This window comes from Sylvia atricapilla, chromosome 5 (assembly GCF_009819655.1).
Source record: "Sylvia atricapilla isolate bSylAtr1 chromosome 5, bSylAtr1.pri, whole genome shotgun sequence".
Taxonomy (NCBI): Eukaryota; Metazoa; Chordata; class Aves; order Passeriformes; family Sylviidae; genus Sylvia; species Sylvia atricapilla.
The window spans coordinates 55828979-55843444 of NC_089144.1; the positions used below are offsets into that span (position 1 = coordinate 55828979).

Consider the following 14466-nt stretch of genomic DNA (forward strand, 5'->3'; position numbering starts at 1 on the left):
TTTTCTGACCTGATTTCAATATGCCCACTCTCACATGCTAGTTGGAAGTTGATTTTGTGGTCCCTTTGCACTGTCAATTCAGCCAGGATACTTTTAGCATCTCCACCAAAAATCTTACTTGGAAATTACATTTGCTTCCTTGGATTTGTCAAGTGGCACTTGAAAGTAGCTCTTTAGAGTGACTTTTTTTTTCTTTCTCTCTTTTGCTTATATAACTTGTTATCCTCAAACCTTCGCTGCTTGTTAGGAATTCAACTCCTGTCAGTATTCTGAACAGCTAAGTAATATAGAAAGATTTTTCTCCTCAGTTATTTTTCTGTCAGCTGTAGTTAAAAAAAAAAAAAAGGGGGTTGTTCTGTTTTGCTGTTTTCCGTTATTGAATATTTTACTGTTTACATTGGTCATATTTAAGGAGTTCATTTCCTTTATTTCTTCCTGATAAATGGAGCAATTTGTGGAGAACTCATATGGGCTGGGAAATGAATTAGATCACAAAATAGAAGTAATTGACACTTTTTTATTAGTGTCACATTTTTATAAAGTTACTTATCTTTGTATCCCCAGGAGCTTGAAGTGTGTTGGGTTTTTAATGGTCTCTATTACTATGTACACTTTCCAAGAAAAGTATTTTCATTATTAGATGCCTTTATATATCTTCCTACTTTACTTACAAAAACAATGAAGTACGTATGCAGCAAAATTAAACCTAATTTAATCCTCTGATGTGCCTCAAATAATACAGTTTGTGCATTCACTGTATGCTGCTGAGTGGAACCTTGAGTCCAAGCCTGTCCTTAGTTAATTTATTGCCTCTATTATAATTTTTCTTTATATTTACATTGTTCTAGCTTTTCTCATGTAATAATGTTTTGCTGATTCCCAAGCTGTCTCTTGGAAAAGCTTTGCCTCTCTTTTAGACACTTGGACCTCAAACTGGCAAAAAGATACAGTTCAACCATGCAGTAATAAGTTATAATTTGAGGAAGTGGAAATATGTACCAGATGTTGGAATTCTCCAGACAGATTTTCCACCTTGCACTGCCAAACACTGAGATGCCACAGATAGTGAGGACAGTGTAAGAAACCAGTTACAATTACCACTTCTTGTCATTTGACTTAGGCAGAGCTTAGCAGGGCTGAAGAAAAGGTGCAGTATAAAAGAAAATGCTGTTAAATGTAGACGGCCTCATTTAGAGGAGCAGAAAACCGTAATTATTGTTTTATTAAGGTCGCATTTTTCCTCAGGATAATATTTTGAATAGGATGTAGAAATAGGAATATTTTGATAACATTACAAAATCATGATGTATTTTTGTTACGTCACCCTTCCTCTCATGTTTCCTATGACCTGTGTTATTTCTTCCTACTGTTAGATCCTTTCACGAGAGACAGAAATAAAAGTAGAACGTTGTGAGTTAAGAAGGTTTCTTTTAAAATAGGTGAACAGATTTGAAGTGTCGAATTCTTAAAAAGCCCCATCCAGTGTTTTATTTTCTGTGCTGGTGAGTGAAGTGCTGAAACATTTACTAAATGTTCCTGAAGATAATTTTCCCCAAGTCTTGAAGGAGGTGGATGGTTCTATGTCCATATGTTATGAAGGTACAAAAAACCCCCAGTATTGTAGATGACATTATTGGGGTTTTTTTCCATTAAGCAATTAACTACAATGCAGTTTCATTACATTAAAAAAATTCTACTTTTAACAAGTAGATACTTGTTAAAAGGAAAACTGGTCTTTCACTTAGGGTGAATTAGGTATATGAATGTCTCAATATACTGGTTTTGATAATGATGGCATTAAAAGAAGGTTCTAAGTATCATTTCTTTAGTGTGTGACGATTCCTTAGATGAAAGATCTGTGGAAGATGGAAACAGTGATACACCAGTTAATGCAAGGCCTCTTCTTCCTGTTTAGTGTTAGGATTATCATACCAACTTCAATTGTTCCATGATGTTCTTTGCTGTTTTATTTTTGAATTGTTATCTAACTGACTATTTTACATAATCTATGAATAGCAGCTAACAAAATTAATTTAACCCTGCCAGATTTGGTGATCCATGCATAACAATGTACTCAATATTGAGAAGGAAAAAATCTGCAGAAACATAAATTGGATGTCCATTATTATGGCAAAAGAAACGCACTTTTATTTGTGGATGAATTCCTGTACACATTTCCTTTTAAATGAAACAGTACAGGACTCAGAAAGAAACTGTTTTTTAAAAAAAACATTTCAATTCATGCAGGACACCCAGTTTTTTATTTGGCTTTAAATTTGGAGTTTAGGATTAATAAGAATAGGAAAGGAATTATAACTGCACTAAGTTAGAATTAGTTATTGATAGGTTTAATGCATCATTTTATCTGTAAAGGAGCTCATCTCATACAGAATGAGTGTAATATCTTCTATGTTATCCTTCAAATTCTGCTTACCTGAAAGGAAAATTTCACGATTCTTCAGAAATAAATTTAATGTATAAAAATAACAGAAAAGACTGACTAGTTGCTATTGTGATTAAATCTGTTTACAATGTCTTCTCTGACTCACATTCCAGGAAAAAAAGAAAGATTTTTTTGATTTCTTTTTTACAGGAATCAAGAAAAACCACAGGACCTCTGTATTTATATTTGAATCTACATCAAACGATTTTCATTTGGAACCATTGCCTAGAGAACTTCTTGCAGGGAGGAAAACATTATAACCTATTTTTGAATGCCTTTTGTTTTAAGCTAATTTTCACAAGACTCTTCTTGACCCTCTCATGCTACTTTCCAGAGGGTAGGGTAGAAATACTAGTGTTTGTCTACACTGGAATACCACTTTGTAGAAAAGTTTGAGGTTTTCTTCTATTCTTTCTTTTTTTTTTTTTTTTGGAAATCTCTTTCCTATGTTTTACTGGGCCATCAGGTCATGAGACAATTTGCTCTTCCGAATTTTTACAACTTAGAATTTTGCATGCTTAACCCTATTCTCCCTGTCTAAGGAAAATGAGGAGGTCAGTTACAGCTTTGTTGGAAAGAAGTCTACGAGAGAGTGCTAGGCTGTGGAAATCGGGTAAAGCAATGTAGTAAAGAGCTGTCGTATTTGTTTTATCTCAACTAAAGGTTTTTTTAGATCTGAGTGTCTCTAAATAGTGTTCAACTCTTTGCTGTGACTTAGAGAAAACACACAGTATGAATATGCAGCCTAGGAAACTTAGACTGGGTGAAAACTTCCCTGGTGCTCCAAAGTGCAGCTTTCACTGACACTTATTTTTGTCCCTCACTGATTCATGCACTGAATTTCCAGTTCTGTAGCTATCACTTTTTATCAGTTTCAGTTTTCATTTTCATACTTAAACTCAGTAAGGCATATTTGTTTATTAGCAGTTGCAAAATGTGATTCAAAGTTCCAGTTTGTTTAGATTGGTTTTCTACCTGTTTTCTGCTTCTTAGATCATTGGTTAATGAAAGGAACCATCTCATCAACTTCTGTTTAAAAACTTCATGGGCCCTGTCAGGGGTTAATTGCTTTTTTCCAAATTTAAAGCTTCCTAAGTCACCATCCTAACTTTCACAGGAAACGTGGAAGAACTTGGTTACTTTTCACAGGACCATTAGATCTGATGAACTCATTATCCTCCTTACAGGAGACAGATCACTCTGCCTTGAAAGCTTTTATTATGTCTGCTTTTGGAAGCATGAGCAGTGTGCTCTTGACATGTACAATTACCAGGAGAAAGTGGCCTCTCCATGTCTTGGGAATTGGAGTTCATAATTCCCAAGCATACGCTCAGAGTGGTACCTGAAGTCTTGAAGTTCTTCTATTATTCATTTAATACTGTCTGAGAGAGGGAGGAACATGTTGTTAATTCTTACCTGTGGAAACTGCAAATAGCAAATGAGATTCATTCAATTCCCCCTCTTTGTCTGGCTTCAGCTCCTGGTGAGAAAGAGAGGGCTTGTGAGATAAAGCTCTTAGCTGTAGCCATTTAACCCAAGAGATATGTTCTTTAATTCTGCAGTGGTCTGTTGTTCAGAGGCCTTTACTATAGCTGAACAAAAATCTACAAGCCAAGTAAATGGACCTAAAACTTCCTGTTATCCTGTGTTAGCTATAAATACAAGGACACTTGAAAATTCTCAGACGTGTAAGTGCTGAAGTGAAACTGTCGCCTTCTGTTTGTTTCTAGCCTTCAATTCCCTTTACTAAATTTGTCTGAAAGACCAACTGAGGAAGCACTAAATGTATGTGAAGTTCACCATGAGCATCTAGTACCAGACTCTGAAGTCCTTCTGCATGTCTAGAAATTCAATGTATCCAATGCTTCTGTATAATAATTTCTACTTGGATAATTTTGAAATCTGAAATACAGACCCAGCTGCCCAAACTAAAGAATAGTTCCAAAAAGATTAGAATAGTTCGTGATGCAGAGCCATTTAAACTAACAGCTGGGAATTCTGTTGATGCAATTATTATTAACTTTCTTTGAATTTCTGCCTTTTTTTTTTTTTTTTCCCAAAGTCTGTCTGAATGCTGTCGTTATACAGAAATAGCTAAAATTTCTTTGTTGACAGAAGCCTTTACTATCCATAACTTCCCAGATTTCTTGCTCAAGTGATATGCATAACCATGCTCCCTGAATATGCCTTTGAAATATCTGTGCTTCTGAAATAAGTAATTCAGATGCATTCAGATGCAATCTTTTCTAGAAAATGGATTAATAATACCACCAAGATCACTCTACATCATTTTAATAAGTACAGCTTTTTGGGACATTCCGTGCCTCTGTATGAGGACTAACACTGCTGTGGGGCATAGTACTGTGGAAAAAACCAAGACATTCTTGATTTGTAATTAAATTGAATATTAATTACATGCAGAATGGAAGCTTTTATGTTGTATCCACACTAATTATGTCATATGGATTTTCTAGACTCAAGACCCGTTTGAGGGAGAAGCAGTTCATATAATATTTTATTCTATTTTCTCCATTTCTATTTCCTTATTTTTTATATAATTTATGTAACGTAATAGCTGAAGGTATGTTTCTCTCTGAAAAAACAAGACTGACCTAATATAGATTCTGAAGCCAAATAAACAGTTCTCCAAGGTATTTCTCTGAGACTAATACAAGAGAATTTGCTTTACTGGTTTGTATGGACAGCTGTTGCAACATTTGTGATGATAAATGATCTTTTGGATGTTCAGATATGAAGGTAATCATTTATTGGAGGATTATTTCACATGAATAAGCATTTATATTAAAACAGGAAAGGACATACCAAGCTATTCACAAGAGACTTAGAGTATTGAAATTATAAATTCTGTGATTCCATGAGAAGTAGTGATACTATTTAATGTATAATAAATTACACTGAATTATGACAGAAGTTATTAGCTTCTATTTTGAAAGCTAGTAGGGTTTATATTTGTAGTTACGGTTTTTATTTGTAAAAACATTTAGAAAGCATTCTAAATGTCCCTTTACAAACACTTACCTGTGGTATCTTGAAAAATATGAACTAACATGTTTTTATAAACAGATGCAATTATTCATTAAGTTCTTGCTGAATTTCTTTGAATTTAATAAAACTCCAAATGCAATACCATATAGACTTTCTAGTCTACCAAGTAAATAGGAGAGCCTAAAATCAAAGTAATCACTGCAGCCTTCTGGTTTTTCGACTTGTTTACTTACTAGGCAACTTTTTTGTAGTTAGAATCATTTTTGTAGTTTTAATTTTGGTTGTGATACTGGTATTTTTAAGGATTGCAGGTCCCTGACAGGTTAATGAGAATTAATTCTGCGTGCAGGTTTAGATTATGTGAAGCTCTGTGGTCATCAAACTTGCATCATTGGGGACTGACAGTGGTTTTCTCCATGTCCACATGTTCTATAATGCATTCATGCAAGTGTCTGCATTCCTGGACTTCCAGGAAGGGCTTGAATGCCTTGTTATACATACATGGAAAATAAAATTTTAAAACTCTTCCGGAGTTTAGAAGCTGAAAATTTTGGTCCCATTGAGAATGCTGTGATACATACATAGAAAATAAAATTTTAAAACTCTTCCGGAGTTTAGAAGCTGAAAATTTTGGTCCCATTGAGAATGCTGTGAGATAGATCTGGTAGCTGGCCTGTTGTGGCAAATGTGAAAACTATGGATACTGGTAACCCAGAAATCTGACTGAAATCTGATGGTCAGAGTCAAGCTGGAATTCCCCGCCTTCCAGGCTTAAAATAGAAAGTCTCATCTCACTGAACAGACTGACTCCCATTTTATTGCAAGTGTTTTCAAGATAGATGTGATTTTTTTCTAAGGAACTCTCCCTAGAATCTCCTGTGCTGCTTCTTGACAAGCAAAATAAAAATTCAGTGTTTTGCTTGCCATGATTAGTAAGCTTGGATTCATGACATATGTCTGCGAAAATCCTTGCCTGTGTTTGTTTTATATTGTGTCATTGTGAAATAACAAATTTGTAACCTGTGCAGTTAGTCAAGTGAAGAGTTGTGGAGAGCACGTAACTAATAAAATCCATTTATTGTTTCACCTTTGAGTTACTGGAAAAATGTAATTTCTTTAAGTGCCCTGATAGTTAAAGCTAATGTCTGAAAACACAAGAAAAGTGAGTTATGCATCATTAAGTATAAACATGATGTGAATTTTGCTACTCCTTCCACAGGTGTTTTCCATTAGAATATGTCTGCCACATTCAGACCTATTTTAAGTAAATTCACAAGGAAATGCCACTTTAGGTGTTTATACTGGAAGAGCAGATAGGTGTTTTGCTTTATAAAGCAGTCTAAAACTCTTCTATTCTTCAAAGAAAAAAATATTTTTCAGAACATAGTATTGCACTTTGGTAATGTATTTCTAGCTGCCATTAGAGACACTTGAAATTAAAACATAATAACATTTGTGAAACAGAAATTACTGTTTCTTAGATATGCTGATGAAAGGGGGATTTGCCTGCTTAACTGTAAAAAAAATACGTTATATACACTGATATTAATATAAAACTCTACTGAAACACCTTCCTCTTCGTGATCTTGTAAAATGTTAATGCATTGATACTGTACTTTCAGGTTACAATAGATCTTCTCTTTAAAAAGTTTTAAAAATTGTACTGAATTGCTAGCAATTATATCATGACAAATACGTAGCATCAATAAATTCCAGCAGTAATTTTTGGTTTTGGGAAACAGTTTAGCTCTTACAGACAAAACCCACACCCTGCAAATTCTTTACTTGATACAGAGAAAAAAAAAAATGAATCATGACTATGAACAGTTCTGTGTCTGCATATAGAATACATAATCATTTCAGAGTTCATTTTCTCCCTGAAAAAAATGTTTAGGATGACAAGAAATTGTCAAGAAAGTGGCATTCTCATTTGTTCACATTTCCTGGCTCTCGAGGGTCATGACATCACAATTGGTTGAAAAAAATACATCTGCCTTCTATTCTCTGTGCATACAACTGAGGTAGCACAAGACTAATTTAAATTCTGCAACTGTTTAAATGAAATGAAGTGGGGTGTTGCCTACACCATCTTTATCAATTGTGTAAGTGTTGCTTTTACATAGTGATTCATTTTTCAGTTTTCTCCCCAGTACTTTTCAGACTGAAAGGAAATACTAACTATTCAGGAAACTAAATATTTCTTATTATTGTAGTTTTTCCATGGCATGAAATCCCTTAAAGGAGTGCTGTGAATGTAATTTAACTGAATCTACATTTTAAGTAATTTTTTGAGTAACTGACAAGTTTAAGTGACTTGGCTAAATTATTTTGTCTGTTTTACTCACTGGCTGTGGTTACCAAAATATGAATATTTTCTCCCAATAGCATCAGCGACTTCTTGACATTTTGGAAGCAGAAAAGGAGGTTTTATCAGAAAAGATAGAAGAAGCTATGATGCAGCAGTCGCAAAAGCACAAGGTATTGCGTTTGTTTGCAAAAAAAAAAAAAAAATCAGCATTGTGGAGTTTAATGGGAATGATCCTGTCACAATTACTGACAGGAAGAAGAAGCTTTCTTAAACACTTTGACTGTTTGGAATGATTTTTAGCCCCTCCTTTATTGCCTGTTGCAGTTTTAATTTTTCACAACATTTGCAGGAAGTGCTGGACAAATGTTTGGATGAAGAAAGACAGAGAAGCAAGGAGGCTCTGGCAGCTGCTGCAAAGGTATCTCTCATTAATTAGCAGATAATTATGCAATGTGGATTCCATGTGTGTCATTACAAATGCCAAGTTCAGACACTTTTGTTTCATAGCTATGTTTATCAAGCTCTGTATTCTCATCTGTGTTTAGAAGAAGCTGGTTCTACTGAAAATGAACACATCTGCCAAATCCCATGCCTTGATACAGAGATGGAGCTTCCTTCTCTTGGATGATAGCCTCTGAATTGTTTCTAACAAGAAGTCACAATATTACAGTTCAGTTGTTGCTGTTGCCTAAATACCTGGTTTTGTGGTGTTTTGACATCATTCTCTTGATTTGAAGAGCTAGGTAGCAGGGTCAACTGATGATCTTAGTTAGCATCATGTCTTATTTACTTCAATTGAATACGGCCGTCTTCAATGAGGAGAGAACTATTCTTAGATTATATACAAACATGGACAGTTTAACAGGTCTTGAGTTATTTTATATAAGCTGATTGGCTAAAAGGACAATAATTTTGTAAATTTTAAGCTAGAATAACTTCTAATACTGATATATAATCCAGTACAAAACTTCAGTTGCATGTCATGGTCTGGGGAAGCTGGACGTGTGTATTACCTAGCACAGTTCATCAGGCTGTATTATAATTTTCAGTATGTCTTTTTTGTGTATTATATGAACAGTGGTTGAGCACTTCACTGAATAACATTCAGTAGTACCACAAACATTTCTTCCATGGTTGATATCTACAGGAAAATTTGTGTATATAAAACATCCTAATTTGATTATTATATTTCTAATATCTAAGTAGAAAATCAAGTCCCAGTGAATTGAAAGCTGCTTTAGTGGGAAGTGTGGGTACCTGATGAATACAGTGGTTTTTTGCTTTTTAAGACTTGATTTGCCCAGTTCCATATCACCTCAAAGGGGCATAGGAATGACCTATAAGCTTATTAAAAATTAGGGATTTGTGATTAAGTTTTGTTATCCCGTGTTTGCTTATTTTGAACTTCAGTTCTCCATTATTTATTTGTAGATATTATACAGTGGTTGTCTTCCTGATAAATAATTTGCGTGGCTACGCATGTGTGGAGCTGCTGGCTTCAAATTTTCAGTGATTTCAGATAATGGTTGAATATAATGACTGGGGAGAAATTAAAACAGTACTTCTTGTAGCATAATAGCCAAGGAGCTTTGGGAGGGAAGACATGTTTGTTTTAAGTGTATGTTGGCTAATTTTCTACAGAAGATTCTTGGACAGTTTTTGCACTTCAGATATTTGTAGATAAGCGCAGGACTATCACTTACATGGGGATAATTCCTGTGTTTTGAGTAGGTGGGAATTTAAGAGTCTAACCTGTGACTTGCTCTTCCTTTCTATAACTACACAAGTCATTGCCCAGAGGAAATACCTGCTTGATAGCACCGTAAGATAAATTGAACCTCATAGTTCAGAGGTGAAAATATTCACATCCCATGTCTTGCCAGCTCCTAGACCTCTTTAGAAGAAGGTGATATATAGGAGTTAGTCATTCAGGTTGAGTGTGTTCCTCATCTCATTGTGCCTGATCTGTTTCATAGGCTGAAAAAGAAGTAGTGCAGAAAGCTGTTCTGAAAGCAGTAGAGGAGGAGAGGAGAAATATGGAGAAGATTCATGCAGAAGAAAGAAAACTGTGGGAAGCAGAACGTGATAGTCACAGAGAGCAGATTGCCCAGGCTGTTTCAGAAGCCATGCAAGAGCAAAGAAAGCAGAACCAGGTTAGTATGTTTTACCCTTCCATGCATGTGCTTTACGTATTTTTGTTTTTACTTTTGAATGTCTTCTGTTATTGTGGTAGATTTTCCTGTGGCACTTGTCACTCAGTTGATATTTGCAATGCACAGCAAGCAGTTTATCTTCACCTAGACTGTGACTGCATGGAGAGAGGCTGGCACATACAGAGCAAAACTCCTGTGACATTTACAGATACATATTTTGAAATTATACAAATCATGCCTGGTTTTGTCCTCTGACTTCAAAAGGAGCCCAGGATGAGGAGCTCAGAGAGTGGCTGTAAACAGTTTAGATGACTTCCATACCTGTGGAAGACTAAAGATGTTACATTTGTTCCTTAGAGAACAGGTACAAAATAAAGAGGGGTTTATAAAAGCTGGAAAGTTAACAGCAATGAACTAGAAATGTTTCTAGAGTTAATCATTGGAGAGGTGCTTCTGTAATAATTGTAATTCATTAATGCAAATTGAGAGGGACAGTAACAACAGTGCTTTTTAGCATTCCTACAAATTTCAAATTAAATATGTTATAATCGCAATTAAATTACTCTTCCAAAAGTTGAATTTTGTGGTCTGTTATGCTAGAAATATTTGGAGGAACAGCCTGTAAATTCACTGATTTCTTGGTGACATATTCAAAGGTATAGTCTTCAGAAATTTAATATATTTCACTGGTGTGTTGAAATTTGATATTGCTGTATTTTTTTATGTGCTGCATAAGAAAAAAACCTCAAAACGTAATAATTTGTAGTAAAATAAAAGTACTCTTTGGAAACAGACACCATTTCTCTTTCCAGTGTTAAACAAAATTAATAACCTCATATACCTAATCAGCTACCAAAAAAATAGTTTTGATGCAGTTCGTACTGCCTAAATTCCTAATGTAAATAGAATTATTTAATTTTTTTATATCTTCTTTACTTCATTTAAATGTAAAGTATTTAATGGAAAAATGTTCATTTTCAAGACTTTTCAGTGGGTCTTCAGGCAGTCAAACTCTTCTTCAGAGCAGAAGGATAAACAGCTGGGTTCAAAGCTGAATTCAAGCTGAGAACAATTGCCTGGGCTTTAGTTAGATACAAATCATTCAGACTGTCCAGAATGAATACTGGTGCCAGTGGTGTAGAGAATCTGTTCCTGGAAGGAAGAGTGATAAAGTGTTTGTTTACTGGAGTAAAGACAGCAATTTTATAACTCACAGAATGTGAAGAGATTAGTAGGAGGAGGACTATGGTTAGCAAAGTTTGAGAAGGTGGATCCTGAAGATTTTTGGTGAAAGAGTCCCATGGCTGGGTGCTGGAATTCATCCAGTGTTCTGTATTTCTGGATTTGGGAGGCACTGGGTGGGTGTGGGAGAGATTTGGACTGAGCTGGGGGGGCAGCCTGGGGCAGGTTTGTCTTCCCTGTGGAGGGTATTGCAGACTCTCATGGTTGATGTTGCCTTTGAAGTTGTCATGAGACAGGATGACATTAGAAGTAGTTTAGTATTGATGGATATATTCTTTGATAAAGTCCTAAATACACTGCCCATGTCAGTGTTTCCCTGAAGAAACAATTCAGGCCTCTCCAAGGGGCAGGTTTTTCCTCTCAAGCTTCTTTTAGATCAAGTAGTTCCTAGTGTGGAAATACCTGGTGATGTCCTTGTGATGGTGAGCAGCACTGAGGTGTTGGAGGCTCTTGTGATTTATTTTGCTGTAAATATCTTGCCCTTTATGTAGTCCTTTGGTAGTGTCATTAGTTAATTCCTTTTCTTTTAATAACAAACAGCTTTGACAACTTTAATTTTAACAGGAATAGTTTCTCTTACTTGGTTATAACATGATTATTTCACCTTCTTGTCAGGTTCATTTTTCAAATGCCTAATCTATTTTTAATTAAGGAAAAGTGAGATTTTTCTTGAGATTTCCAAAATTCTATCACATATGTCTGTGGTATATATGAAGCTAAACCCTTTATTCTCTAATTAATGAGTACAAATTCCCTGAGGAAGATGGAGATTTCAGAAATTGTTTTCCTGGAGAAATTTTCCCTTCTTCCTATGCCAAGAACTAGCATATTTCCTTAAGGCCATTACAATTATAAGCATGCACCAAATACTAAAATCTTCTGTCAACAGAAGAAGTCCTGCAGAGTTATGTGCCAAATGATAACTTATATGTGATATATATGTCAGATACAACTTCAGTTTAATGATGAAAAACACTTGGGCCTACAAGGCACGTAGTGTGTGGGCACTATTTTTTTTTCTATGTATAGCCTTCCACACAGAGTTGTTTCTTATTTATGTTTTGTTTTCTGCAAACTTTTGTCTTACAAAAGCTATAACTGCATTCTTGACTCTCTTGCAGTTGTTGTTAAGGCAATATTTTAAGTCAGCTCTGTAACGGCCAAAATGCAAACACAGAGCCTAATATTTTAGACAATGAAATGTAAAATAATCCTAGAGTAAAATTTTTGTTTTGCTGTAAATTATTTCAAAGGGATTTGCTTTATTGATTTGAACTAAAGAAGAAATTATGCATAGTATTAAAGAGAAGAAGTTTTCCTTCGCTAATGCAGTAAGTCTGCGAAAAGGGAAGATCACAGAGGGTCAGTCCAGTACTCTGCAAGTCAAAGTGCCCACAAATAACTCTAGGAATAATTAATGGAAAAACTCAATAACACTGAAAATTTTATTATTTTCTTTCAGATGCAAACCCATAGAGAAAAAGGCATTTTCATCTGCATGGCGCAGGAGCTGATAAAAGATATATTTCAAAAACTGTAGCACCACTGTGTATCTGTAAAACATTTAAATTACAAAAATGAGGGGAGAAAAAATTTCCATGTCAAAGTGGAATGAATTTGTTTGCTTCTCCCTTACCTTCTGGACCAGAGAAACATGATTAGGAATTTTGATTCATTGGCTTAAAAGAGTAATTTGACATCCATTAATTTTTTTTTTTATTAAAATAAAATGTGTTGGTTTTTTCCACCAGGTTTTAAAGACGTGCACTAGAAGTTATATGGCTATATATGAGAAAGCAAGTGGAAAAAACCATCAAAGTGTGGGTTGTTTACATTTCATTGGTTAGGCAGTTTAAGCAGAACAATGAAGGTTTGAAGGTCACACTTGTGCTGAATTAGGCAGTGAAATCTCCCTTCGTCACCTAAATAATTTGTTAAAAAGAAGAAAAGATGAGTGTTTCCTTTGCAGGGATGATACAGGTATTGTTTTAGACTTTTTTGGCGGTGTTGCAGAGTGGCCAGGAAAGAGACCCACAGGGGATGCAAATCTGGGAGGTTTGTGCAGATGCCTTCTGCTTGTGAGATATTCATTGGCAAAACTTTGTCCTAAAAAAAAAGTTTGTCCTCAGTCAAATTGTTGTCAAGTCTCCCAGTAAGGAAATACTACTTCCATTTAAGATTTATTATACTAATTTAACATTTCTAGAGAAAAATCAAGAGACTTAGAGACAGTTTAATAAACCAATAATATTTAATATCAAATATTTTGCTACCAAAAATGAAACAGCAGAGTAAAGGTAAGCCTACAGTGCAAGTAGGAACTAAGACATACTGGGTTAATATTTCAACTTGATGGAGCAACCTTGACATACCCCCTTCTTTGTTTTTTCTTTAAGAAATTAATGGATTACAATAAGATGAATATTATTTTGTTTTTCTTTCTAATGAAAACTTCTCATGAAATCTTTGACTATTCCAGTGACTTGGGGTCTTTACTTAGAGATATAGTATTTGTACTTAAAATAAAAGTATTAATTTTTGAAGCCTTATAACTCTGAAGGGATAAATGTGATATTTTACATCACCAGAGAAATGGAAAAATAGTTTTTCAGAGGACTCTCTCGAGGCTGTGAAGTAGTAAAAGTCCAGATGATTTCCATTTTAGTTGAGACTGGCAGCATTTTCAGATTTTATAACTGTGTTATTCAGGTGCTTCATCCTTTTATAACAGTTTTTGGGGGAGTTTTTTGTTTTGTTGTGTTGTGTTATGTCATGTTGTGTTTTGTTTAATTTAGAAGAGCATGCTCATTTTGGGGGAAGAGCAGGCTTGCATTTTAAATCAGGAAGAACAAGCTCTCCTTGAAAAACACAAGTAGTCTTTTGATTAAAGATAATGTCCATTTGCACAGGAACCTCATGATCCATTTACAACACATTGAAAAGTCATCATAGATTAGGAGCTCATCTATTCAGCAGACTAGATGTAGGTTGGCATATCTCCAGTACTTTCTTTTCTGTTTTTCATACATTGTCTGGTGTTTTTTACAGTGGCATCCTCCCTGCGAGGACAGTTAATGTCGTCTGGTAGTTGTCAGTGTTGAGAGGAATACCTGGTGAAATTCCTTCACTAGATTTTTTTTTCTAGAACACCTATTTAAATAAAAAGTGGATATCCTCTAGATAAAGAGAAAGTATAACAAGCAGTGTGGTTGAGGCAGAAGCTTTTTACCCCAGAATTCAAAATTGCAGCAAAGCTCCTGGGGTACAACTCTAAACTGAAAAAACAATGGGCAATTCTCTCTATCCTTCTTTAT

The 14466-nt window shown here is 34.9% G+C and overlaps 1 protein-coding gene across 2 annotated transcripts in view; it reads left to right on the forward strand.

Annotated features, from left to right (window-relative positions):
* The window catches only part of CCDC91 (coiled-coil domain containing 91), a 113385-nt gene that overhangs the window by 66451 nt on the left and 32468 nt on the right, over window positions 1-14466 (forward strand). For both annotated transcript variants that reach the window (XM_066319568.1, XM_066319567.1), the window contains exons 9-11: window positions 7835-7927; window positions 8107-8175; window positions 9734-9910. In XM_066319568.1, the coding sequence (XP_066175665.1) occupies window positions 7835-7927; window positions 8107-8175; window positions 9734-9910 (339 nt within the window). The remainder of the gene's footprint in view (window positions 1-7834; window positions 7928-8106; window positions 8176-9733; window positions 9911-14466) is intronic.